At 41.2% G+C, this 24,746-nt stretch overlaps 3 protein-coding genes across 4 annotated transcripts in view; 1 reads left to right on the top strand and 2 right to left on the bottom strand.

Annotated features, from left to right (window-relative positions):
- Nucleotides 1–17: 17 nt before the first annotated feature.
- On the top strand, nucleotides 18–12,163 carry pold1 (polymerase (DNA directed), delta 1, catalytic subunit). The gene is made up of 27 exons (XM_085156110.1): nucleotides 18–227; nucleotides 1,087–1,282; nucleotides 1,430–1,543; nucleotides 1,744–1,884; nucleotides 2,088–2,213; nucleotides 2,456–2,624; nucleotides 2,982–3,096; nucleotides 3,239–3,368; nucleotides 3,508–3,674; nucleotides 3,780–3,884; nucleotides 4,044–4,184; nucleotides 4,297–4,407; nucleotides 4,489–4,680; nucleotides 4,758–4,846; nucleotides 4,944–5,060; nucleotides 5,474–5,587; nucleotides 5,726–5,873; nucleotides 6,301–6,396; nucleotides 6,504–6,641; nucleotides 8,582–8,757; nucleotides 8,935–9,087; nucleotides 9,180–9,282; nucleotides 9,373–9,505; nucleotides 9,689–9,802; nucleotides 9,896–9,948; nucleotides 10,045–10,142; nucleotides 10,247–12,163. The coding sequence occupies exons 2-27, from the start codon at nucleotides 1,096–1,098 to the stop codon at nucleotides 10,332–10,334; spliced, it is 3,318 nt and encodes a 1,105-aa protein (XP_085012236.1). The 5' UTR covers nucleotides 18–227; nucleotides 1,087–1,095; the 3' UTR covers nucleotides 10,335–12,163.
- Nucleotides 11,143–15,062, bottom strand: LOC146520300 (GTPase KRas). The gene is made up of 5 exons (XM_085156140.1): nucleotides 14,924–15,062; nucleotides 14,607–14,719; nucleotides 13,363–13,541; nucleotides 12,707–12,866; nucleotides 11,143–12,610 (listed from the first exon to the last, which is right to left on the bottom strand). Exons 2-5 carry the CDS (start codon nucleotides 14,715–14,717, stop codon nucleotides 12,497–12,499), a joined length of 564 nt encoding a protein of 187 aa, XP_085012266.1. The 5' UTR covers nucleotides 14,718–14,719; nucleotides 14,924–15,062; the 3' UTR covers nucleotides 11,143–12,496.
- A 3,006-nt stretch (nucleotides 15,063–18,068) lies between these two features.
- The window catches only part of slc17a7a (solute carrier family 17 member 7a), a 14,243-nt gene continuing 7,565 nt past the window's right edge, over nucleotides 18,069–24,746 (bottom strand). For both annotated transcript variants that reach the window (XM_085156118.1, XM_085156119.1), the window contains exons 3-13: nucleotides 24,558–24,676; nucleotides 24,241–24,355; nucleotides 24,064–24,151; nucleotides 23,764–23,850; nucleotides 23,446–23,588; nucleotides 23,200–23,349; nucleotides 22,886–23,018; nucleotides 22,085–22,195; nucleotides 20,576–20,703; nucleotides 20,395–20,464; nucleotides 18,069–20,311 (exon numbers count right to left, since the gene is read on the bottom strand). In XM_085156118.1, the coding sequence (XP_085012244.1) occupies nucleotides 20,016–20,311; nucleotides 20,395–20,464; nucleotides 20,576–20,703; nucleotides 22,085–22,195; nucleotides 22,886–23,018; nucleotides 23,200–23,349; nucleotides 23,446–23,588; nucleotides 23,764–23,850; nucleotides 24,064–24,151; nucleotides 24,241–24,355; nucleotides 24,558–24,676 (1,440 nt within the window). In that variant the 3' untranslated portion in view covers nucleotides 18,069–20,015. The remainder of the gene's footprint in view (nucleotides 20,312–20,394; nucleotides 20,465–20,575; nucleotides 20,704–22,084; nucleotides 22,196–22,885; nucleotides 23,019–23,199; nucleotides 23,350–23,445; nucleotides 23,589–23,763; nucleotides 23,851–24,063; nucleotides 24,152–24,240; nucleotides 24,356–24,557; nucleotides 24,677–24,746) is intronic.

The raw sequence follows: 24,746 nt of genomic DNA, 5'->3' as shown, positions 1-24,746 counted from the left end.
TTCTGTGACGTGATTGGCCATTGCTTTATTTCTTAGCCTATCTAGACGCAAACATTCCGCGCGTTCGTCGGCGAAAGTACGCAAATCAAAGAAGGGTGGCGGGAGCAGTTCTCAATCCGGTTCTGTTGTGAGGAAGTGCCATTGTTAGGCGTTTAGAAGTTAGAAACGCAGCAGCCACTGATAAGTTTTCGTGGCAGATTTCACGGAAGGATTGCTTCTATAACTGGGTAAGATTAGCCCGAGGGCGCGAGACCTGTATGTGTTTATACCCGCGCGCGCTAGCTTACTGCCTTAGCTCTTACAAAGAAAAGAAACGTCCCTGTACCTTGTCATGAGGCTTTACTGCTCCATTATCGAGTGTCATATAATCTAATACCTTCCAGTCAAATGTTACATTTGAAAGTACGCCACTGACACGTGGATGAATTATCACAAATGTGGAGGTGAAGGGGACAGAGACCTGCACTGTTTGGATGTGAGGCTAACTGTGTAGTGTGCTGTGTGGAGCTACAAGGTGTGCAACAGCACTCACAGTAACATGGCAACAGGCTGTGCAGTGGGAAGGTTGTGGATGAATACTACTAGTCCCATGACTAATAAGCACCAGTTTATGTTTTACTGTGTTTTTTACGGTCGGTGTCGAAACTGCATGTGTTCCCTTTTATCCTGTGTTCTGATATCGCTCCTTCTTCTTATTGTAACTTTCTGTACATTCTACCTCTCACTTGTAAATACCCTCCAGTGCAGCTAAAATGAGTTATTACTGAAAGCATTGCACTAATTTTATCTGTCACTGGCCTACATATTTACTCATTATATGCTGTGGCTGACTACAGATAAGGAGTAATATAGACTGAGCAAAGAGCCATACTTACAGGATTTTTCCTGCTGAAACAATTTTGGTTCATTTCTGTTTAGAAAATGGTTAGAAGAATATGTTAAATGCCGAGCTTTATGTTAACTAAAACTCTTTTCCTAACTACGCTTTGACCGCATGAACTTGCACATTTAAGTGCTTAAACATATTACAGACTTTTAACCTCCAAGTTTGTTCCATAGATTTTTACCAAGTTTTCTTTAAATCAGCTTGCAGGCATGGATCATAAACGACACAACGGCAGCCGTCACATGGGTGGTCCATCCCAGGCCAAACGGGGTAAAATAATGGGTGAATGGGAGGACAGTCCTTCGCAGTTTGAAGAGGAGTTGTCCATGTTTGAAGAAGCAGATATGGATGCAGAGGAGATGGAGGGGCAGGCGGGACACGATGTTATTCCAGTAGGTGAGTATTAAACTGCAAAGCGCACATTCACAGGTGATGTAAATGTTCTCATCATGCAGGAGGAATTTAATGAGTTATTTAGTGACCTGTAGTAAAGTTACAGATCCCTCAAGCATGATAATTGAATTTCTTCTTCCATCCTGTCAGGTGACCTTTTCTCAGCAGACCTAAACCCTCGCTGGCGACGTCCTCCTGCCCCCTCACTGGACCCATCATCTGATACTCTGGTGTTCCAGCAGATTGATCTGGACTACTATTTGGGTGATTATCAAATATAATGTTTGTCAAAGCTGCTTTTGCTCTAAATTTGAGTCCCAGAAATATCGACCTGGCGAGCTTGTAGCATGATATGAAAACATCCGAGCTGACTTACAGTTATATCAACCTTTCAGAGCATATTCATTGTTGCTCATGAATATTGTGGTGTGTAATTTAGCTTCCAATGGTTTTGTGTCATGCAGGGGAAACGGTAGCGGGCATGCCCGGTCAGTCGCAAGGAAAAGTGCCAATCATTCGGATGTTTGGTGTAACAGACAAGGGCAACAGCGTGTGCTGCCATGTTCACGGCTTTGCCCCTTACTTCTACATCCCTGCTCCAAATGGTGAGTGCTTGTCATCATGTTGACTTTGCATTTATGTGATATACTACGTTTCCTCACTATAAATAGCTTTAAAGTAGCTGTTACAGTTGTAACCTCTTCTCTTTGTTCTGAGCTGTCTAATTTCTGCTTTTAGGGAGAAAATAATAAAAATGTAATTCATGCTCTATATCTAATGTTGTCCTCTGGTTGCTTTAATTGAAAAGGGTTCACGTCTGCTCACCTGGTGGAATTTAAAAAGGAGCTGAACTCTGCTGTCCTGAAGGACATGCGCTCCAATAAGGACAATATCTCAGTCACAGTGTTGGCTGTGGACATCACTCGCAAAGAGAGTGAGTACAAGTTTATTGTTAAGTGGAAAACCCCCCAAAAAAAACAGAGTCTGTGAAGACGAGCACAAATGCAGATGTGTATTGTGATCATGTCTTGAATCTTGTTGGATAGCAACATTCAGTAATACATTAACTTTTATACTTTATTACTGTGTGTTACAATCTTATACGATTATAAAACAAAATGGTGTTCATTTGAGAAGAAAACGTCACTTATCCCTTTTTTTGTTTCTTTCTCACAGGCATGTATGGTTACCATGGGAAACGCATTATCGATTTCTTGCGGATAACCATGGCGATGCCTCGTCTCATCGCTCCCGCAAAGAGACTGCTGGAACAGGGGTTTAAGTTTGCCCATTTCACTGCCAGCAATTACCAATCCTACGAGGCCAACATAGACTTTGAAATCAGGTGTGTGTGCTTAAGAAAAAGGTAAAAAATAATTTTGAAAACATGGTGGAGAGATGAAAATGACCATTATCTTTTAAAAACACAAAAGGAAGCTGTATCTTTTTTTGAAAATACCAAAAGAAACCGAAGGTTAAACTTATACTCACTGTAGCGTTTTGTTGACGTAATTTTGCTTAACCTTGTATGCAAAAAAACTGTTGAAATCAGTGTTCAAAGGAAGCCATTTATTGTAATTAACGAAGCTATTTGGATAAATGTTGTATGTAGAAAACTGCCAGTAAATTTAAAAAAACAACAACATTGTGTCTCTTTAGACTGTGTGTATATGTGCATTCATGCATGTGTATGTGTTGTCAGGTTTATGGTGGACAGTGACGTGGTGGGTTGCTGTTGGATTGAGCTCCCAAAAGGGAAGTACAGAGCGCGCGAAGAGAAGAGCGCGGGTAACACGAGTTCTCAGTCCCCAGGAAAGGTGGGTGTACAATCTCTCACGATGTTACCTTGGTCACTAGTTCAATTTCATGTTCAATTTCATGTTCGATCATGCGGTTTTAATGTATTTGTATAGGTAAATGGTGTTTGTGAACTTTGCCACTCCTGTTTCTTTCCTCCAGGCCTCCTTGTGTCAGTATGAGGTGGATGTGGGATGGAAGGATCTGATAAGTCACCCTGCAGAGGGAGAGTGGCAGAGGATTGCACCGCTCAGAGTCCTCAGCTTTGACATAGAGTGCGCAGGAAGAAAAGGTGCTTTGTTTACACAAGAATTCTCTGGAGTTCTTACTCTGCGTTAGAATAACTGTTAAAAAGTTATTTAAGCGCATGACCAAGGCTGGTCTAACTTGATGAAAATCAAATGACTCTGGTGTTGCCTCTTTACTTCCAGGAATCTTCCCAGAGCCGGACAAAGATCCTGTGATTCAAATTGCATCTATGGTGCAGCGTCAGGGTGAAACGGAGCCCTTCATTCGCACAGTCTTCACCCTGCAGTCCTGCGCCAGCATCGTTGGCTCTCAGATACTGTGCTTCACACAAGAGACGAGGTTACTGCAGGTATACACGTGTACACTTAAAGCATTGAAATGCATACATAGTTTGATATGGTTTCTTTGTTTCCTTTCAAGTCATATTTTTTTTGTTTTGTGTCTGTATGAGCAGAGCTGGGCTGAGTTTTTGAGGACTGTTGATCCGGACATTATTACTGGCTACAACATCCAAAACTTTGACTTTCCGTACTTGCTCAACAGGGCAGCTGCTTTGAAGGTTAGATGGAGTTTGATTTATTTTAGTCCACTGACAAAGCCTGAAATATTCTTGAAAGATGAAGCTTCAACATGTATATTGAAGATTTAATGGAAAAACCTAATTGCTCACTCATTCCCGTGTTTATCCACTAGGTGATAAATGTTCTCTCATTTTCAGGTGAATTATTTTCCGTACTTGGGCCGAGTGCGAGGCATCAAATCAGTTTTGAAAGACTTGAATTTTCAGAGCAAGCAGATGGGCCGCAGAGAAAACAAGACCATTAACATGGAGGGCCGTGTTCAGTTCGACCTGCTGCAGGTCAGTACTTTCTCTTTCTGTGCAGGTCAACAAAGACATTATGCGGTACATTTTGTATTTGGGAATGTTGTTAGGGAAAGACTGAGCTTTGAGTTGGTGCCTTTTCTTTTAGGTTCTTCTCAGGGATTATAAGTTGCGCTCATACACATTGAACGCTGTGAGTTTCCACTTTTTGCAAGAGCAAAAGGAGGATGTGCAGCACTCAATCATCACTGATTTGCAGGTAAGATTAAGACAGCCTTGTTGGGGATTTAAAAAGACTATCTAATATTAATTTGTTTTTCCGTTTCTTCCTCTGTCACAGAATGGAAATGAACAGACGCGCCGTCGTTTGGCAGTCTACTGTCTGAAAGACGCCTATCTGCCCCTGCGCCTGCTGCAGAAGCTAATGTGTGTGATTAACTACATGGAGATGGCCAGAGTGACCGGTGTGCCTCTCACATACCTGCTCTCACGAGGCCAGCAGATCAAAGTAGTCTCTCAGCTGCTGCGACAGGTAACAATGCCGAAGCAAACATGGCTCCTGCATTTGCATACCTGGGATTTGGAAACTGAGTGCGTGTTTATGTTTAGGCCACAAAGCAGGATCTGGTAATGCCCGTTGTAAAGACAGAAGGAGGCGAGGACTACACTGGAGCTACTGTCATCGAGCCAGAGAAAGGGTAAATACATCTATGTTTGTGTCAGTCCACTGTTGTCTTCACGTGTTACATGTGCAGCCTTGTCATGTGATTTTCTACCCTGCTGTCTTCTGTGTAGATATTACAGCCTTCCTATTACCACATTGGATTTCTCCTCCTTGTATCCGTCCATCATGATGGCTCACAATCTGTGCTACACCACTCTGCTGCAGAAAGGCTCAGTGGAGAAACTGGGGTAAGCAATTTTCTTTTAGGTGGTCCTGTGGTGTAATGGTTTATGCATTCTCCTAACAACCAAAACTCAGGATTCAGAGATTCTGAGATTTGCATCCCTTTGGGGTTGTCTCAGGACAGAGAGCCAGCGTTAAAAATCAGCCAAATAAAACATGCATACAAACAAGCTTAATGTGTTTTGTCTACTTCCGTTGAAAACTACAAAAATTATATTGAACAGTATTCAAAGGGTCATGTGAAACTAACAAAGCAATTGAATTTATAGGTAGGCTTCTTTAGCTAGTTTAATTAAGGCCATTGACCAAGTAAGCAAAGACCAGAACAGTTGTGCACGATGTGAATTCACTTTATTCATGCACTGTTTATATTATATTTGAGTGAAAGCTGAGTCATTAACCAATTGTATGTGTTCAGCCTGGCTCCCGAGGACTTCATCAAGACTCCAACAGGCGATCTCTTTGTGAAGAGTTCTCTAAGAAAGGGACTTCTCCCAGAGATCCTGGAAAACCTGCTGTCTGCCCGAAAGAGGTTTGAATTGTTTAAAATAAATCACAGAAACTGTTTGGACTGGAATGACAATCTTCCAAAAGCTGTAGAAGAAGAGTTGAGTTAGAAATAGTTGATCTATGAGTTCACAACCTGTGTGATCCCACCGTCTGTCTGCAGGGCCAAAGCGGAGCTAAAAAAGGAAACAGACCCCTTCAAGAAGCAGGTGCTGGACGGCCGACAGCTGGCCCTCAAAATCAGCGCGAACTCTGTGTATGGCTTCACGGGGGCCCAAGTGGGCAAACTGCCCTGCCTAGAGATCTCACAGGTCAGCGCTTTAGATCGGATGACTTGTTTTGGACATCAAATGTTCACAATTCAGGATCTGCAACACTGCATTTGTCAGTCTAAACCAGGTTGCCTTCATTAAACTACTTTGCACAGTACTTTGTATTGTGCACAGATGTAAACAGAAAACATCAGAGATGTAGGGCAAAGATTAGTGTTGAAAAAGAAACCACAGAACAGGTGGAGAAAAATGTTACCCTACCCCCAAAAATACAAAAACAAAGACTTTCTGTAGGAGATAGCTGAACTACAGTGATCTCAGTTTCAGGCTGTTTTGTGAGAAGATCTTTTCCTTAAACATCAAAACTTCTGACCTGCAGTGTGGCTGAAATGCTAAATGTTTTTCCAGCATCATTGGTAATTTAGTGATTTAAATGTATTGAAATATTGCATTTTGTCTCATCCAGAGTGTCACTGGTTTTGGAAGACAGATGATTGAGCAAACCAAGCAGCTGGTGGAGTCTAAGTACACACTTTCCAATGGCTACCAGGCTGACGCCAGGGTGAGCCCAGTTATGAAGCAATCTCTTATTCCTTGATGATCTGATGTATCAAAAACACTTGACACGTTATAGGTTTTGTTTTTTCATTTTTATTTTGTCCTGTTCAGGTAATTTATGGAGACACAGACTCTGTCATGGTAAAGCTCGGAGTTGCAACAGTAAAAGAGGCCATGGATATCGGGAGAGAGGCCGCCGAGTGGGTATCATCCCATTTCACACCACCCATCAAACTGGAGTTTGAGAAGGTACCGTTTCAGTCCAGAAATGTCTTCTCCGACTTCTCTACATGTGCACTGCTTAAAACACTTGATCTCGATATTTTTGTCCTGTTAGGACAGATAAGCCATTGTGAAACAGTTTCAGCTGTTTTGGTGCAAATGAAAGTGACAACTGGTGCATGCCAAAGGCAACAACAAGACGGCCCCCAAAAAGAGAAGTGGTTTTTCCAGTTGGTGGTCACGGTCTCTCCTCTTTCCTCCTGACTGGTTTTACAGTCTGTTACACAAAGCACACATAGAAGATTCTGAGCCCAACAGCAGCACTGCCATCTGCTCCTGGTCATGGAGGAACAGGCTTCATGACCATGGTATAAGGGTCTGACAGCTTTTACTGTGACCTTTGCATATAGCCCAGCGGCGTGCAGCTTGAGTGGTATTTGCCGGGGAATGACAGAACTGGCCGATCCAAAAACGGCTGAAGAAGTTGAAGTTGCTCCAGTATCATTTGTAGTATGAAGAACAACTTCATTCTTTGACCAGTGTGTTTTGGCCTGTAGACTTCATCAGGATCATCAAAAATACATCACAGACAGCACTTCAAAATAGCATGTAGGAAAACTGATCATATACAGTACATCCGGTACGCATGTCCACCAGTTCACTCAAATGCATGACTGTGTGGAAAACTTTCTTTTGATTGAGGGGGAAAAAATGTAAATACCTATTTGCTACCAGTGGAGCAACAGCAAGGATGTGCTGGGTGCAAGGCCAACTGGGGAGCGACCAGTGTAAAAATGTGATGGAATCATGTTTGTCTGTCTTGAAGTTCTTCGTTTTGGTGTGAATGTAGTTTAATAAATAACAGCTGCAGATCTATTTATTTGTTTATCTTTTATATCTTGTAAATATTCGTCTCTACATTTTACACCCACTTTATTCACTGCAAATACAATCTAGTCATGCCACGACATGCGCTTCATACTGTTCACGCTGCAAATGTTGCTGGCGCCTCAACGTCGGTGCAGGTGAAATGAACAGACTTGCACCCCTTAAGCTGAAATAATTTTGCATTATGCTGTGATGATTAAGTGTTCCCCTTAATTTATTTAAGCAGCCTGTTATGAATCTGGTTAAACACTGATATGAACTGCAGTCTGACTGTATGACAGAAACATGCAGCTGCAAGGCAGGGTTCTAGTTTTCAAACCTTTGAAAATGTGATTCAAATGGATTAAGATGAGGTGATCTGAAGATCTTAAAAATGTTCAAAAAGCACTATTACCTGAAAACTGACTCTGCAAGATGATAAAGTCCCGAACAGTTTTGTAGCCTGCTGTTGTCACTGAAGCAGGAACTGCCCCCCCAACTCCAACAGGGGGCGCTTATGTTATGGCTTTATTTCATGATGCAGGTCTGTGTTGTGAATATCATTGGCCACATAAAAATAAAAACAAACACTACAAAGTTCACTTTCATTTATATTCACACTGTGTGTGTGTGTGTGTGTGTGTGTGTGTGTGTGGGGGGGGGTCATAATGATGTGTTAATAGTTTCTTCAATCACTGATGGAGACGAATATTAAATTGTTGTGATTGAAAAATAGTTTGCATTGAGAGTTTGGTTAATTTGGAATGACCTTCATTATTTTACCTTTGCAGTGGTGCACATCAGATAATTAGATGGATTTTTTCTTTTTAAATTGTAACCAAGCAGTACAAACCAGCAAGTAATTTCCAGTATTTACCAGATTCGCGCTGTTCAGCACAGTTCAGGACTGTGTGTCATGTTTCAGTTCAGTTGCCCCATGTTTGGCCTTTTGCTTTCTGTATGTGTCACTGTCTTCCTCTATCCTGAGTCCTAGTGAAGGTCTAAAGGTGACCGGGGTTTGCAGTCAGGTCCTCTTAGCTTAGACCCGATGCTTTCAAAGAGCTGCTGTATTAATTATGTCTTTATTAATATTTCACCAGGTGTACTACCCATATCTGCTGATCAATAAGAAGCGCTACGCAGGCCTGTATTTCTCCTCCAGTGCAAGCACGCATGACAAAATGGACTGCAAAGGAATTGAGACCGTCCGCAGAGACAACTGCCCTCTGGTGGCTAACCTCATCAACACCTGTCTGCAGAAAATCCTCATAGACAGGTAAACGCATACTCTGGCTGCACTCAGTTTATTTTGTGGAGTCCAGAAATAAGTCATGATTTCTAAACTTTGGACTTAATTTGCTCAGCTCTGTCTTTGACAGTCTGGTTGATTATGAACCAGAGATGCTGACATGGCTTAAAAACAACAACCAGAGCTGTTGTGATGTTTCTTCAGGGATCCCCAGGGGGCCGTGGAACACGCCAAAGAGGTGATCTCAGATCTGCTCTGCAATCGCATCGACATCAGCCAGCTGGTCATCACCAAGGAGCTAACGCGCACTGCCCAGGAGTACGCTGGCAAGCAGGCGCACGTAGAGCTAGCAGAGAGGTCCGATTGGTTGATAACTAGATACCGAGGTGTCTTACTTCAAATAAGATGTTAGAGAAAAAAATGTTTAAGCCTTTAAATCTGATTTACAGGATGAGAAAAAGAGATGCAGGTAGCGCCCCCAACCTGGGAGACCGAGTCCCGTATGTCATCATCAAAGCTGCAAAGGGAGCAGCGGCATACATGAAGTCAGAGGTGTGTAGGGCGTGTTGATGTTTCATCTGTTCCCTTCTTAGTGGAAACATTCAGCTTTGATAATGATCCCCATACGACATTTCCATTCAGGACCCCATCTACGTGCTGGAGAACAACATTCCTATTGACACACAATACTACCTGGAGCAGCAGCTGTCCAAACCTCTGTTGAGAATATTTGAGCCCATCCTGGGAGAGAGCAAAGCAGAGAGCATCCTGCTCAGTAAGTCAGCACACCTGACCAAGTATTTTAACATGTATGGAAAATACGAGTTTAAAAAAAGTTAACTGAAATAAAAATAAGAACTAGACTTTCCAAAAACAGTTATTGTGAACATAATCGTAAGAGGTGTGACGTGTTACTGTGAATCTTATCGTTGCTCTTGAATTTGGTGGTGTGTTTCAGAGGGCGACCACACACGCTGTAAAACTGTGTTAACCTCAAAGGTTGGAGGCCTCATGGCGTTTGCTCAGAAGAGAAGCACCTGTATTGGCTGCAAAGCTGTGCTCAAGACCGATGGTGTGTGTGTGCAATTTCCACCTTCTTTACTTCAGCTGGTGTTTTGGAAAATGACAAAGCTGGAAGTTTAACATGTAATGTGCATCTTTGCAGCGGCCGTGTGTGATTTCTGCAAGAAGAAAGAATCTGAGCTCTACCAAAAAGAGGTGAAGTGGCTATCAGACTGTCGGGAGATAAAAACCAAACCAATAAAATTTAGGTCTGTCTTAGTACATTGCTAATTAGCACGTTATCGACCACAGATCTTTCACCTGAATGCACTGGAGGAGCGTTTCTCTCGCTTGTGGACTCAGTGTCAGCGCTGTCAAGGCTCACTCCATGAAGATGTGCTGTGCACCAGGTGTGTATATGAATGACATTATGATCATTTTCATGATAACGGACAACGGTTGATTGGTTTGCAGCAGAATTACAATAACGCTGTACCCACTGTCTCCTCTGCAGCCGGGATTGTCCGATCTTCTACATGAGGAAAAAGGTTCAGAAAGACCTGGATGACCAGAGCAAGCTGGTGTCTCGTTTCGGATGGTGAGGGAGACGCTAGCTCACTGCGATCACTCATGTGCCTAATTCCAGACGACCTTTCACTGTATTTACTGTCTTTTGTTAAAAAAAAAAAGAAAGAAATGCATATATATGACTATTTTCTGTGTTTTCTAATATGAATAAATGACAATAAGTAGAGTTTTGTAAAATAAAAAAAAAATAAAAAATTGTGGTTTTTACTCACTGAACATTTAAAAGGGAATCTCATTAGAAGTGATGAATCAACACACGTCAACAGCATCACATCTACAGTTTCTGAATGACCCTGTTCAGCTGTGTACGTACTTACACACCTGAGTCTTTTACATCAAAGTGCATAATTTCACAGAAATGAAAAGGGGAACTTGATTACCTTCAGCACTTTGTCTCAGTCAAACCTCAAACCACAGCCCTTCCTCCCCACTGATTTTGCTCTTCAGAAGAAAAACCCGTAAATATAACAGCAAGCGGCAACGGGAGAGCAAAGCAGGTCTGGGGAAACCGCTGGTACAACTTCATGTTCAAAAGCGCTGATCGGTAAAACAATTTTTTACTTTTTTTCTTTTCCTTTTTTGAGAGCTGACACAATGTTTGGTGAAAAATCAGTCTGATAACTTCTGTGAGGCTTGGTCTGAAGATCACCTGTGCAAGTGCAGGTGACGCTTTCTCAAGGCAGGGCTGCAAAAAAACTCTTAAACGTTGGAAATTTACATCATAAGCTGCATCCTAATTCAGGTACATGCACCTGTTGCCTATCAGTTATTCCCTCTCAAAAGCCTGCAAGTAAAAATTATATAAACAAAACAGACACCATGTAAAAGCTGAAGACTTTTACTCGTTTCTTACAGCAGAGCGCATTACAGATTTACAACGTCTTACTCAGTTAACCTCCTTGATCATATAATAATCATATATGCATTAGGCAGTCAGAGCCCTCTGGTTAAGACAATTAAAAAAGTAAAAATCCTACATGGATGGATTGACTTGTTAGCAGGATGCAACTCCCCTGAAGTTAGTTCACTGAACAGTGATGTAGTTTTAGTAAATACACAGATGCTGGTTTTTAAATTGTCGGATGTTTGTAGTTCAACAGAAAAATGACCACACCTCACGAGTGTTACTGTGCTCGACATGTTTTGTGTAGTACCACAGCGTTGTTTTCACAAACTACGTGCTGTGGTGGAGTTTGGTGTCACATAAACAGTGTTTGGACACAGTAATGAACCCTTGACAACACTAGGACCGGCAAAATAACTGTTAAAAATGGACTTTGGAGTCAAGTGTGAATATTCACACCAATAACGGCCTTAAAAAAATGACGAGCAGAGGAATCAGATCGTCTGATTTTTCTCTGTTATAAATCAGCGTCTGATACGACGCTGTATTCCTGAGTAGCCTTTAAAGTGGCACTAATTCTAAAATCTGCATTAACCACACAACAGGAAGTGACTAAAGTGCACCTGGGAGTTTGAAACACAGTTTTGAGGTTTGTTAATGGGGAAATCCTACAACTTTTTTTTTCCTTTTAGAAAAAAATAAATTCAAAAGTAAATAATAATGCTGATGTGTTTCAAGCACCAGAGACTGCACCAACCTATATGTATTTTTAAAAAATGCACACAAGGGGAACGATTTTAGAAAAGGTTTTGACTAACTACGTGTCCATGGTAAAGTGGTCTCACAGGAAAAAACTAAGACAACCTCCAAACTCTCCAGCTCATTTAAACAGTTTCCTCATGAAGTCAAACACTGACCATTCAGCAAATTTTATATTAAAAAAAAGTGGAAATGTGCTGAGCACGACAATAACAAATGGAAATGTGACAGCGTAAAGTGCAGTGATGCATTACCGTGAACTCCTGACATCTAAACGGTTAACAGAAGCTAAAAATGACCCACTAAACTCCAATAAAACCACATTTAAAAAGTACACTTACCCAAACGCTGCTAAATTGACACTGCACATGAATGTATGAATAACAAACCTTGTGAATACACACCATAACTGGAAACTTTCACACCAATTATAATAGATGTTTTTTCTTTCCCCGCATTTCTACGTCCTTGTGTGGAGGTGTGTGCGATGTCTCCAAGGTGCAGGGGCAGTTGTGGGGATGAGGGGAGGAAGAAACAAGTGCTGTAAGTGATGCTGGCTCTGTGTGTGGTTTGCTATAGTATCATGCAACGTCTCTGAGTGTTCTTCTTGCTCTTCTTGTTGCTGCGGTTGGTCTCCTTGTATCTTCTGATCTCCCGTACTAGAGAATAGAAAGCTTCCTCCACACCCTGCAAAATAGAGAAGAAGCCGATTCGACGTTTTAGGAGGTTTTATTCAGGAACACAAGAATGGATTGATGAGTGCTGTCGACAGGTTACCGTTACCTGTCTGGTTTTGGCGGAGGTCTCTACAAACGGCACGCCGTAGCTCCTCGCCAGCTCCTGCGCCTGCTGCGTCTTCACTGTGCGGGTGCTGAGGTCGCTCTTGTTCCCCACGAGCACCATGGGGACGCTGTCACTGTCCTTCACCCTATTGATCTGCTCTCTGAGGAGAACACACGAGACAGAGCACGTTGCAAATGCTGGTCGATCAGTTCAGACTGACGATATTATTCAGCAGGCCAGACTGAAGACCTGTGGTTTTTTTTAGTTTTATCATTTGCAGACAGAATAATTTAGTTGGTGTTGCAACACTCGCTGGGTTCTGTGTGTTACACTTTTATCTGTGGCTTCCCTGTTTGCAACGTTTTATATTTACAAGTCAAAACATTTTTGGATGAGTTACGAAATGTACAAATGACCCCACAAAAATTGCAGACACGCTAAGTTTATCTGCAGATATTTGGTAGACAAGTGAGTGCAGTTCTCGCTAAACAGGAAATAGCCTTTGAGTGCCTAAATGTGCACAGTTGAGACAGCTATGCACAGCTGTCTTAAATCTCTGTGTGACTGAAATAAGGAATTAGTCCTATTTGGAGACTACTGTTTGAATTCTTTGTCCAGCTGTCTGAGCTGACGTGAACCCGCGAAACTTCCTGTACCTGTAAAGGTGAACATCCTCAAAGGACTTGCTGTTGTTGATGGCAAACACACAGAGGAAGCCTTCTCCCGTCCTCATATACTGGTCCCTCATGGCGCTGTACTCCTCCTGACCTGCAGTGTCCAGGATGTCCAGCAGACATGTCTCTCCATCAATCACCACCTGCTTTCTGTACGAGTCCTGCAAGACAGCCCGAGTTAGGCCGGAATGCATCATCCTGAGTCTCACGCTGCTGCATCATGTAGCAACAAGATCTTGGTGATTAGGTGGTTTTGAAATCAATGTGCTCAAGTGTGAATATTTTATAAGCAATTATGGAATCGCACCATTTACTGGCACGAAGGCTGACGTGTATTTACACGGGATAATTTAGAACGTGACAGTTATTTGCAGGTAAGATTATATTTTTATCAAATATTGCCATCTTTAAACTAGAAGGTTATCCCGAGGGTATGAGCTCTGCCGAGGCAAAAGGTCTGTTTAACAATTTAAAAAGATAGAGGTCTGGATTTGCACAGAAATTTAACAGATATTTGCTCGTCCCTTGCCCCATGCTGCACCTCTTCACCTTGGTGTTTCATGCAGTCTTGCTGACAAAGCTGCACCTCCAGTTCAACTCTTGCCTTGGCAGAGGACTACAGTGTTAGAAGGTTTTGGGCAGGTTTTAACAAGGTTTCTGGCCTGACTCTGACAGCAGCAGTCCACGTGGTGACGTACACCATTTGCAGACACAAAATATATAAAGACTGTGAATCTCATAACAGAAAAACATGAAATTAAATTGTGTTAAAATCAGCTCAGTGTTAAACAAAAACACTTTAAAAGATTTGTTACGTGGTTGTGCAGCAGGAATAGCAATCCTGTGATGTAACTGCACTATTGTAAAACTAAAATCTACATTAATCTGATTCTTTTTTAATATGCAATGGCGATATTTAAAAGAAACGCTCCTTCTGAGGTCATAAACTGGGACTTTGCTTGGGTTGGATACTCAGTTTCATGGACAAACATTTGCCAGAAATGAAAAGAATTTATTAAATAAACACGGGATCCTTGTAACTGCTCCAAGCAGCAATTCTTCCAACAACACCGGGACATATCAACCATTAAAACCGGACTAATTCTGATAGATAAAATAAAAACCTGATTAATAACACACCTGTAGCACTAATGAGCAGTACGGAGGCTAGTTAAGAGCCAGATTAGACTATGTATTACAGCACTTTGCGTCTGCTGGTCACTTACCTCGATAGTTGGATCGTATTCATCCACAAAGTGGTTCTGGATGAGCTGGATGGTGAGAGCGCTCTTGCCCACACCTCCTGCCCCGACCACCACAAGTTTGTACTCGGTCATACCTGCAGAGGATGAAGCCAACAGGTGACCATTAAGACATCTAATAATCTTCCCCCTTCCTGACTGAGCTGACATGGCGAAGAAGACACTGACTGACCCAGATTTATCGGCAGACGTTTAAAGTCTTTTTTTTTTTTTTTTTTTTTTTGCCAAAGTAGAGTCAACTGAATTGATTACAAAACGGAGACATAAACTGCTTGGCTTACCTTTGTGAAGAAGTTATAACGGCGTAAAATGAAAACGGAGTTTTGGACTAGATAAATGAGATTAGCTCGCTACATAACGTTAGCCTGATTTCCTTGTTTTAGACACTTGTAGAAACACTTCAGGATGTGTCCAGAACTTTCTTATCTGACCCGCGCGTCCAAAAAATATTGAAGTAAAACTGTTGAGCTACTAGTAAAAATCAGAATTTATGTTATTAAATAATTAAAATCCCAGATTCGTTCGAGTTCCTACTTATTCTTCATTGTCGTTCATTGGAAGTAGAGCGTTTTTTCTTTACGTTAATCTCCGGGTGAAGCAGCCTATGAGACCACAGCACGAAAACGGACATCTTAACTGTCCAATCACAGCAGGGAACTGGTTCGTGACCTCGCCCAGAGTTGCTGCGGTCCAATTATAAAAAGGTACGGCTTAAAACGGGCGTGGCATTTAAAAGGCAATCTTCCTCGAAATGCTCACAAAGAGAACTGCATTTAATTTGAATACCGAACAATACGATGTTATACGTCCAAAAAACAAGTTTGAAGCAAACAGCAGCTTTGTAAATGCTCAAAGTGCTTATGGGAAGTGTTACGATATTTAACTCGGCACTATACAGTACATGTGTGATCATCGCCCCCTTGTGGCCATATTGAGGAACTGCAACAGCAAATTAGTTAATGCACAATAACTATGTAATTATTAATACAGAAATTATTAAATTAATAAAATCCGTTAAAAACCATAGTTAAAAACAGCAACTTAAATGAAATAAAATAATAGTAATATGGGAATATTATTTTTATGTCTCCCAAATGACATTTGGATGTCTCAGACCTGTTGCAGTTCAACCTGGATAAAAACTTTTAATTTTAGGTTTATAGGGAGAGTTACAGACAGACAAGAACTGCACGGTCCACTCAACAAATCATCAAGTGGGATAGAGACACATATTCTTTTACTTGCCTTTAAAGCGCTTTACTTCTTGCAATACCTTTCTTTAGGAACACTTAGATTTTTATTTTTCTATTTTTTTTTTATTAGTGGTGTGTCATGGTGTTGATTTGTTTTACGTTTTAATAGTCTTATTATCTATATTACATACCTACACAAAAAATATTTTATTTATTTCTCGGGTAAAGCTGGGGGAGTCACTGCTGATCACTGGTCAAATCACTGGTAGTAGCTATAATCATTGCTAGTCTTTATAATTTCAAAATTAAATTATCAAAGACAAACAGCAGTACCATGTGGCAATAACTTTTAACTGCTGGTAATCTCCAAAGTTGAAAAATATGGGTCATCGCAGCAGGTTGCTTTCCTGTCTGACATCCCCAAGGGGAATTTCTGTCTCTTGCAGGAATTGAGCTAGCAACTGTTTGCTTGGTAAGCAAACGTGTGGTAACCACTATATCCCTAAAACTGGAGTCATTGAACTGGATTTCTAGCCATGTTTGTGGTGGCATTTAATGGATCATCTGACAATTATTTATGATTTGCGCGTGGTACAGCTAGTCCAAGAACTTTGAACTAGTATTTTCATATTTCCATGTTTTATATTCTTTGTTTTACACCCTTACCATCTGTAGTACAACCCCAATTGCACAATTTTTTTTAAAAATGTGACACTGTGTAATCTATGGATGAAAAATGGAAGGCAATAATTTGCAGATCATCACCCCAAATTCTGAGAAACAAGAGAAATCTCTGTGTGCAAAGACGACCAAAAGTCAAAGTTGATCAAGACCACAGGTAGCACTGCATTAAAAACAGGCATGATTCTGTCATTGATATCACTGCATGGACCCAGAAACACGTACAGAAACCATTGTCTTTGAACACAGTTGGCATCCAAAAATGCAATTTAAAGCAAAGAAGAAGCCACTGAAAGTGAAATTCTTTGTGAAAAACATTTGCATCTCAGACTAAAGAGCAGAAGGACCTCCAGTAGTATGGAGTAACATTGTAAATCCTGTGGAATTACACATCTAGAAAGGCATCATCAGTGCTGAAAGGCAGGCTTCACAGCAACATCCAGATGATATTCTTTTAAGGGAAGGCCTTGTATGTTTCAGCAAAACAATGCTAAACCGCGCACTGTATTTATTTCAGCAGCATGGGTTCCTAGTAGAAGAGTATGGGTGTTGAACTGGTCTGTCTGCTGTTCAGATCAGCTGAAAACATCAGGAGCATTAAACAAGAAATACAACAAAGAAGATCCAGGTCTGTTGCATTGCTAGAATCTTATTTTAAACAAGAATGGGACATCATTCCTCATCTGGAAGTCTAGCAGCGGATCTTTCAGTTTCCAGATGTTTATCGATTGTTGTTAAAAAAGAGGTGGTAAACAGTCCCAACCTTTTTTCAAATTCTACATTCAAAATTGCCCCATTGTGTTTGTTAAAATGGTACATGAGATTTTTTAAAAGAACTTTTGCAAATCATTGCATTCACTTTTCATTTACATTTTACACAGAGTCCGACCTTTGCTTTGGAGTCAGGGTTGTAGAATTTTGGACCTGATTATTAAAAATCACGAATCTTTGCTGCCCTCTAGTGTTCAAAGCAACTTTTACCCTTGAGTTATGTCAATGTAGGCAGTACTTCCGGTAAATTCATTTCAAAATAAAGAACCAACTGAACCGTTAATAAAAGCGCTGACTGAGTGGATTTTAAATTATTAAAAGATGACGATGAAAATCGCTTAGGGAGATTATTTCAGCTCCGTTGGAAACAGAATGATTTTATGATTGTAAGAATAAAAAATGCAGAACTCAATTCTTTCAACAGAGCAAAAATAAATACGTTATTGCGGAGAATCGTTGATTTAAAAAAAAAAAAAATTTTTACAAGCGCTTTAGAGGAAGCGGCACCGCAATTACAAACAGGCGTGGACTGATCCATCATGCTCACTTCCCTTGTCTGTGACGTCCATGTTTCCCCCTCACTCTCCCACAGAGTGCATCTGCTGTCCTATCTAATCTTTGCCTAAAATCACAGCGATAATCCTGCATCCATCTGTTCCGAGAGAAAGACAGAGAGAGTGAAAGACAAAGGACCGACAATCTAAAAACCAACACCATTTTTTGCGTCATCATGTTTTAGGTGATAAAATCCCGATGACACAATTCCACTGAAATAGTGACATCATCTTAAATTGCTTGAATTTTATTATACACAAGGTTATCTCACATGTACACTTTTTTACATAAAATATTTTCCATATATTTGCATTTTTAAATACAGATCTTTTCTCATCTTTTTAATTTTTTTTACACCAAATCCCACCAGATAACCACACATTTCATTGAGGATGGGAAGGAAAACATTGGAGCAGCCATAAACTGAGATAAAGAAGAAAAAAGCAGATCAAAGATACACTGATACAACACGCACAAAATGAACTTGTTCACAGTTATCATCATTCACGTCTTTAAGACTTTTCACTCAAAAAATGGCAATTGACTTTTGCACTTTTTTCTTGTAATTATTCGACACAGCAACACATTTAAAAACTAAACCCCCAAGTGAATCACACACGTCCTTTTTAAACAGTCCAGCACTGCAGTTTTATCTCGCAAACGTGACCCACTGAGTACCACGAACAGATGTACTGTCTGTCAGCACGAACAGATGCAGGAGTTATGTGTGTGTGTGTCTGTGTGTACACAAGTCCAGTTCTACTGCAGATTACCTCGCCCGTATGTGACTGTACTCCATTTCCCAGCTGCCAGTGCGCTTGACAGGCAGGAAGCTGAGGTTCTCTACTCTTACAAGATATAAGTGAAGCTGAACTTCACACATTCTCTAATAATGTTCGCCTATCAAACTCTGTCTGCACGATTCACTGTGCACTCGCATGAAATTAGCCCGCCTGTGTGTGTTTGTGTGTAAAAGGGAAAATATGAGGGCTGGCACAGTACTGCACCACTGTGTCCATTAAATATGCTCACTGCACAACTTTTCAGCACCTGCACCCAACACAACAGCACACTTGCTGTCACACACACACAGACACACACAGTCGATCTGAAAAGCTTGGATTTACCCGCACAAACATGACTGATGTTGAGAGAAGGATAAGACAAGGAGGAAAAATGGAGGGAGAGGCTGCCAGAGAAACAGGAAAAGGCATAAACAGAAAGTGCTGCGAGGCCTGGGAGTGTTATAAATATGTACCAAGCTAAGGGACAACTATACACACTGAATAGAAAGTGGGAATTGTCAGATGATTACTGGCGACTGTGACCTGTAAGCGTGGCTGGACATGAGATGCAGTGAGAAACTGTAGCTGGCAAACTCAAGCACACAGGTGAAGGGAATTTTTACAGCTTTACACTCATCTATGTACAACTTTACAACACCTAAGCACCTTTTTTCTTTTCACTTTGATTAGGAAGTTTGAAAGTTAAACTCAGTGGCGTCGTGGCTGGTGGCGTCTGTTTAGTTTATCTGGGAGCTTTGAGAGCTTGGATTTGGTGATGAATTCTGCATTGAATAGAAGTGTGAGGTTTTTAAAACTGAGGCTCTGAAGGTGCTTTCCCAGCAAAATAAAAGTAAATGCATGACTCACACATAAAAAATTAAAAACAACACAATCCCAGTGGCTTCAGCAAGTTGCTATACAGGCAAAAGCCCACAACTCTCTCGCTCTTTCTGTCTGTCTCTCTCTCTGTCTCTCTCTCTCTCTCTCACACACACACACACACACACACACACACACACACACACACACACACAGGATCTCCTAGTTGCGGATACAGAACTCCTGACCAATCAGAATGAGCATCAGGATCAGGATGTAAGATGAGTTCTGATGAAGATGAAATCAGTTTTTTTGTGTATATTTAGCACTCTGCATGCACATGCTGTCTCTCTCTCTCACACACATACACACACAAACACACAAACACACACACCTACAGTGGAATGAATCTGATCCACTCTTTTGATATGTGCTGTTGTAAATTTTAAGAAGCACACAGCAGGTCTGTTCAGTGACTCTCTTGCAGTCGTTCTCCAGAAACACACTTCCTCTTTCATTTTTTTTATCTTGTTATTATTATTTTTTAAAACTTGTGTCACGCCAGTCTTCTATGTGAGCTCCTTCTCTACTTCTCCCCCGTACATGTAGGAGTTATATCCGGGCGGCTGCACATACTCCTCAGACTTATCCCAGTCTGTCACCCATCCTGACCCTGCTCCACCTCCTCCTCCTCCTCCACCGTTGAAACCAGCCCCTGATTGGCTTATGGCTCCATACTGCCCCCCTCCGCGGTACATCTCTTCTGTTTCATTGGCCAGTTCATCCTCGTCGATTATACCGCACTTCTCCTCACTTGTGTCCTCTATGTCTGCCCAAGGCTGCTTTTCTCCTGATGCAAAGAGTCCTAGTGAAGAAAAAAACAGATCAGCAATGAAACTGCGATATTTTAGAGATGCGTTGCAAAACACTGTAGAGCCAAAGTCCTACCATAGAAAACCACTCCTCCATAATGAACAAGTGAGGCTATAAGGAAGACGTACTGCCACTCCTCACGCGTCTGAAATGATTCAAAAGGTATTTTAGCACAAGAAAGAGCAAGAACAAGTCTTTACTCATTAAATATCTTGAGCTTTATGCTCAGCTTTGTTGATACACGTGAATGAGTCACCTTGTGTTTGGTCATGGCACCAACTATGAGAGGACACACCATTCCAGATAACGTTCCCACTCCGTTTGAAATGCCCATCAGTATGCTGGCATATCGAGGCGCGATATCCAAGTGATTGACATTAAACCCTGAGTGAAAGAGCAAAAACATAGAATGATTTTTACACTTAGGGGATAGAAAAAATGATATCATTTTTTAAAAGCACATTTTCATCTTAACGACATTCACTTCAAACAGTTTTATAAGATAATGATCTAATATCTGTCTGTGTGTGAAATATAAAGCCATTTCCAGGGAGTAGCGGGCACAGCTTGTCATCCACAAACTAACTGGGGATGCCATGGCAGCTATGTCCATCTTTGATATACAGTCTATGCTGCCAATGAAAACACTACAGCTGACTGACAGACTCATGTTTGCAAATTAGGTCACATTTTAAAGTCCTATCAATGTCAAGTTTTATTCTCATTATGTAGCTTTATTGTAATCAAACTGTCAAAACTCATTAATTTTGATTGGTAAATTTACCATTAAACAAACGTAATACCCTTCCCTGTACCCTAGCTAACTAATATGGCAAATTCATTTACAGTCATGTAAATTGGAACATTTTTAACAGGATTTTATAATACTGTGAAAACCTTCAGAAGCAATAACTTGAAATAACAATTTTCTTATGACTTCATCAGTCTCTCACATCAATGTGGAGGAATTTTGGCCCAACTGTTCTTTATAACTTTACAAAGTTAATTGTGATTCGCATCAACTGATTCATACACACCTCTCCTAATGTCTCACCACAGCAATGCTTTCAGGTTGAGGCGTGGACTTTGACTGAACCATTCAAGATCATTTCTTTCTTTATTTTTCAGCCATTCTGTTGCAGATTTTCTGTTCATTGTCCTGTTGCATGACACAATTTTAGCCAAGCTTCATCTATCAAACAGATGGCCCCAAATTTCACTCTGTACACTTTGTTATACAGAGGAGCTTGTGGTTGACTCTATGACTGCAAAGTTCCCAGGTGCTGTGACTATAAAACAATAGCTGGGATGACTAAAGGGGAGATGACACACAACAAAATTAAATAAACCATTGTGCAGATTTCTTTGTTTTTAAATATTGTTGGAAACATTTGGGAAAATGTAAGTAGGGCAACACATGTCAACAGAATCTAGAAAATGTGTCATTTTCATACTTTTAAGTTAAAACTTTAACGGGAACCAGTTTAGCTCAGTGGTTGAGCAGGTTATCACACCCCACGAGGCCTGGTTTCGATTCTGACCCTTGGTCCTTTGCAGTGTGTCTGCCCTGTTCTCTTTGTCCCTGCTTTCCAGTCTCCTCCTCACTTATAACTATCCAAAACATTTGATTTACCGCTGCCCTGCTCACATTTAAAGCAATACTTAAAATTCCATTGTCTCTCATTAAACCTTACTATCACCTTCATGTAGCAACAGTAACACGACAAGTCAGGTTTTCACCTTACATGTTTAGAACATAGATTACCTGAGATAGCAAATCCACTGAATCCCACCGCCAGGACCAAGAAGGAGATGGCAATACCCTTTGTGTGAGAGTAGCCCACCACCAGCAGGAGGGTGGCTTCCATCCCAAAACCTGTGGAAATTCCAAAGAAATCCACATCAACACAAAGGAATTACGAACACTAATAACAAACCCTGTTGTAACGGTCAAGGCAGTGCCGATATGCCGTAATTTTCAGTGTTTGAAGCTGTACACGTGTTTATGCACACGCTGATTTGACTTTTAAGTTGTGCTGAAATATTAATTTGCTTCTAATGCTGGCAGCTACTGCACTTTAAATATTCTAACTGCAAGCTGCTAAATGTCCCACAACTGACAGCATAGTTTCACATGTTTCATTTTAGAAGAACTACAACATCATTAATAAGTTCATCTTTACACATTTATTTATTGATTTTTGCAGTGCTTCTAATTTAGCTTTAATCACTGTGATGTGTCAGAAAGTACTGAAAGAATTGTTTAACTTTTTGCAGCCATTTCTGCAGCAAAAATGAAATTATTATAATTTCCAGCTGATAATAGGATGAAGTTTTAGTGAAATAATAATTTGTCAGTTTTCTGAGCCACGGTCTAAAGATATTTAAGAGCAGTTGGTTCGTAGACCTTGGTGCTCTGGGAGAGGCAGAGGCAGAGAATTATGGTACCCTCATACCCATTTAATAGGCTCTGTTGGCCAACTAAGACGGTTCACCAGAGCTGTATAGAGTTATTTCGTTTCTGCTCATAAACCACAAGCCATGCTCTTATGTTTGATAGCCTCACCTCCACAGTTCATGAGCTTCCTGACGTTGGTGGTGGACATCAGGTTGTGGGTTCTCAAGTAGTCAGCCAACTGGCCCCCAATAGGCACGATGATTGTCATCACCAGATGGGGCAAAGCTGACACTATGCCCACCTGAAAGTCATGTATAGGAGAGGCAGACAGTGTGTACATGTGTGTGAAAAAGGCAAAAATAGTGTTTTTGGGGGGGGAAATGAAGGGAGGATGATGATATGTTCAAATTTGTCCTGACCAAGTGGGAAAATTACAGTTTTACTTGCTTTGACCCTACAGCTTGGATGCCATGCTAACTCACCTTGCTGATCTCAAAGCCAAAGACTTCTTCAAAGTAGGCCGGCTGGCTGATGAGCAGCAGGTAGAAGGTCCAGCTCCTGCAGAAGTTGGCCACAATAATGGCATAGACTGGCATGGAGGTGAAGAAGTGTCTCCACGGGGTTTTAAATTTCTACCACAAAAAATAATAAGATATTAATGATATGCACCAACTCCACCAATTAAGAACTGCAGACTCAGCCAAGTGCATGGGTCTAAATACACGTACTTGAAGGGGATTGAGAAATGATGAAGACTCTCCGATCGCATCTTCAATGTATTTCCTCTCCTCTGGTGAGATGGTGGGATGGGCTGCAGGACTCTCGTATGACACCAGAATCCAAAACAAATACCAGAATATCCCAAAGCTGCCTGGGAGAGGGAGAGAGAGAAAGAAAGACACAGACATAGAAGACAAAGAGAACATTTAAGAAAGAACGAGAATGAAAAGGAGTTGTGGAAATTTAAAGAGAATCAAATAGTGGACATTTAGAGAAAGATAGTAATAAAAGTAACATAACACATATTTGTGGATGAGGGTACTAACCATAGACATAAAATACAGAAGGCCACCCAGTGTATTGCACCAGTATCCCAGCTAAAGGCATGGCCACCACTGCCCCAGCATAGGATCCTGTTAAGACAACACACACACAAAGAAGGCACAAACCCTGTTTATATCTTTCTTTCTTGCACTCGACATGTTTTAGATGCATCATAGTCTTTTTAAACTCTTAAACGTTGGATGAACTTCTAGCAGTTTCATCACAAACGTGTCTTCAAACCCACAGAACCTGTGCAGACATTGTAGATACTGATCTGTGAGGTGACAGGAAGCTGACATTACCACAAAAAGCTGTCGTGGCTAATCGACTTCGCTCAAGAGGAGGTGCCCACTTGGCCCAGATCCCATGACAGGCTGGGTATGATACACCCTAAAGGATAGAATACGGTCAGGGAAACACCTGTGCATGTGGGAATAGTCCTACACAGAGTCCAGATGTGGACAAAAACTCATATTTACCTCTACAAGGCCCTGGCATATCCTGACAAGTATGACGCAGCTGTAATGGCAGCGAGCGGCAGTTGGAATCAGCATGTTGAGCGTCGATGTGGCCACGATGGCAAAGCCGAACACTCTTAAAAACACAAAGGACAGTAACACTGGCATCAGAACATGAAAAAAACCCCAATACATAGTAACACAGGACTGGCATTTTCTATGAATGCTGGTTCAGCAGCTTTGCCTCTTACTGTTCTGATTCAAATTATTATTTTTTCCACACCTAGCATGTATGCAAATTCAACCAGATCTGACACCATAAATGTGGAGATATTAACCTGTTTGCTGCAAATTTTTGACATATAAAGCCACCCGGGATTTGTGTGACGATGTAGCCCCAGAAGAAGGAGCCGTGAATCATCCCCACTGTCTCTGGATCCCAGGTGAACTGTGCAGCCTGGAGAGAAGAAAAAAATTATATGACTTTAACTCACTTCACAACAGAGGAGATTATCTTGAAAACTTAA

The sequence above is a fragment of the Neolamprologus multifasciatus genome, chromosome 4 (assembly GCF_963576455.1).
Source record: "Neolamprologus multifasciatus chromosome 4, fNeoMul1.2, whole genome shotgun sequence".
Taxonomy (NCBI): Eukaryota; Metazoa; Chordata; class Actinopteri; order Cichliformes; family Cichlidae; genus Neolamprologus; species Neolamprologus multifasciatus.
This window is presented reverse-complemented; position numbering and strand designations above follow the sequence as displayed.

Excerpts from the sequence above, each read along its gene's own strand:
- pold1 (XM_085156110.1), top strand. The coding sequence starts at position 1,096 with ATGGATCATAAACGACACAACGGCAGCCGTCACATGGGTGGTCCATCC. Across the intron at positions 1,283-1,429 it reads ACACGATGTTATTCCAGTAG|GTGACCTTTTCTCAGCAGAC; the intron begins GTGAGTATTAAA and ends CCATCCTGTCAG. Across the intron at positions 9,088-9,179 it reads CACGTAGAGCTAGCAGAGAG|GATGAGAAAAAGAGATGCAG; the intron begins GTCCGATTGGTT and ends TCTGATTTACAG.
- LOC146520300 (XM_085156140.1), bottom strand. The coding sequence starts at position 14,717 with ATGACCGAGTACAAACTTGTGGTGGTCGGGGCAGGAGGTGTGGGCAAG. Across the intron at positions 12,867-13,362 it reads GAGGATGTTCACCTTTACAG|AGAGCAGATCAATAGGGTGA; the intron begins GTACAGGAAGTT and ends TGTTCTCCTCAG. Across the intron at positions 12,611-12,706 it reads CCTCCGCCAAAACCAGACAG|GGTGTGGAGGAAGCTTTCTA; the intron begins GTAACGGTAACC and ends TCTATTTTGCAG.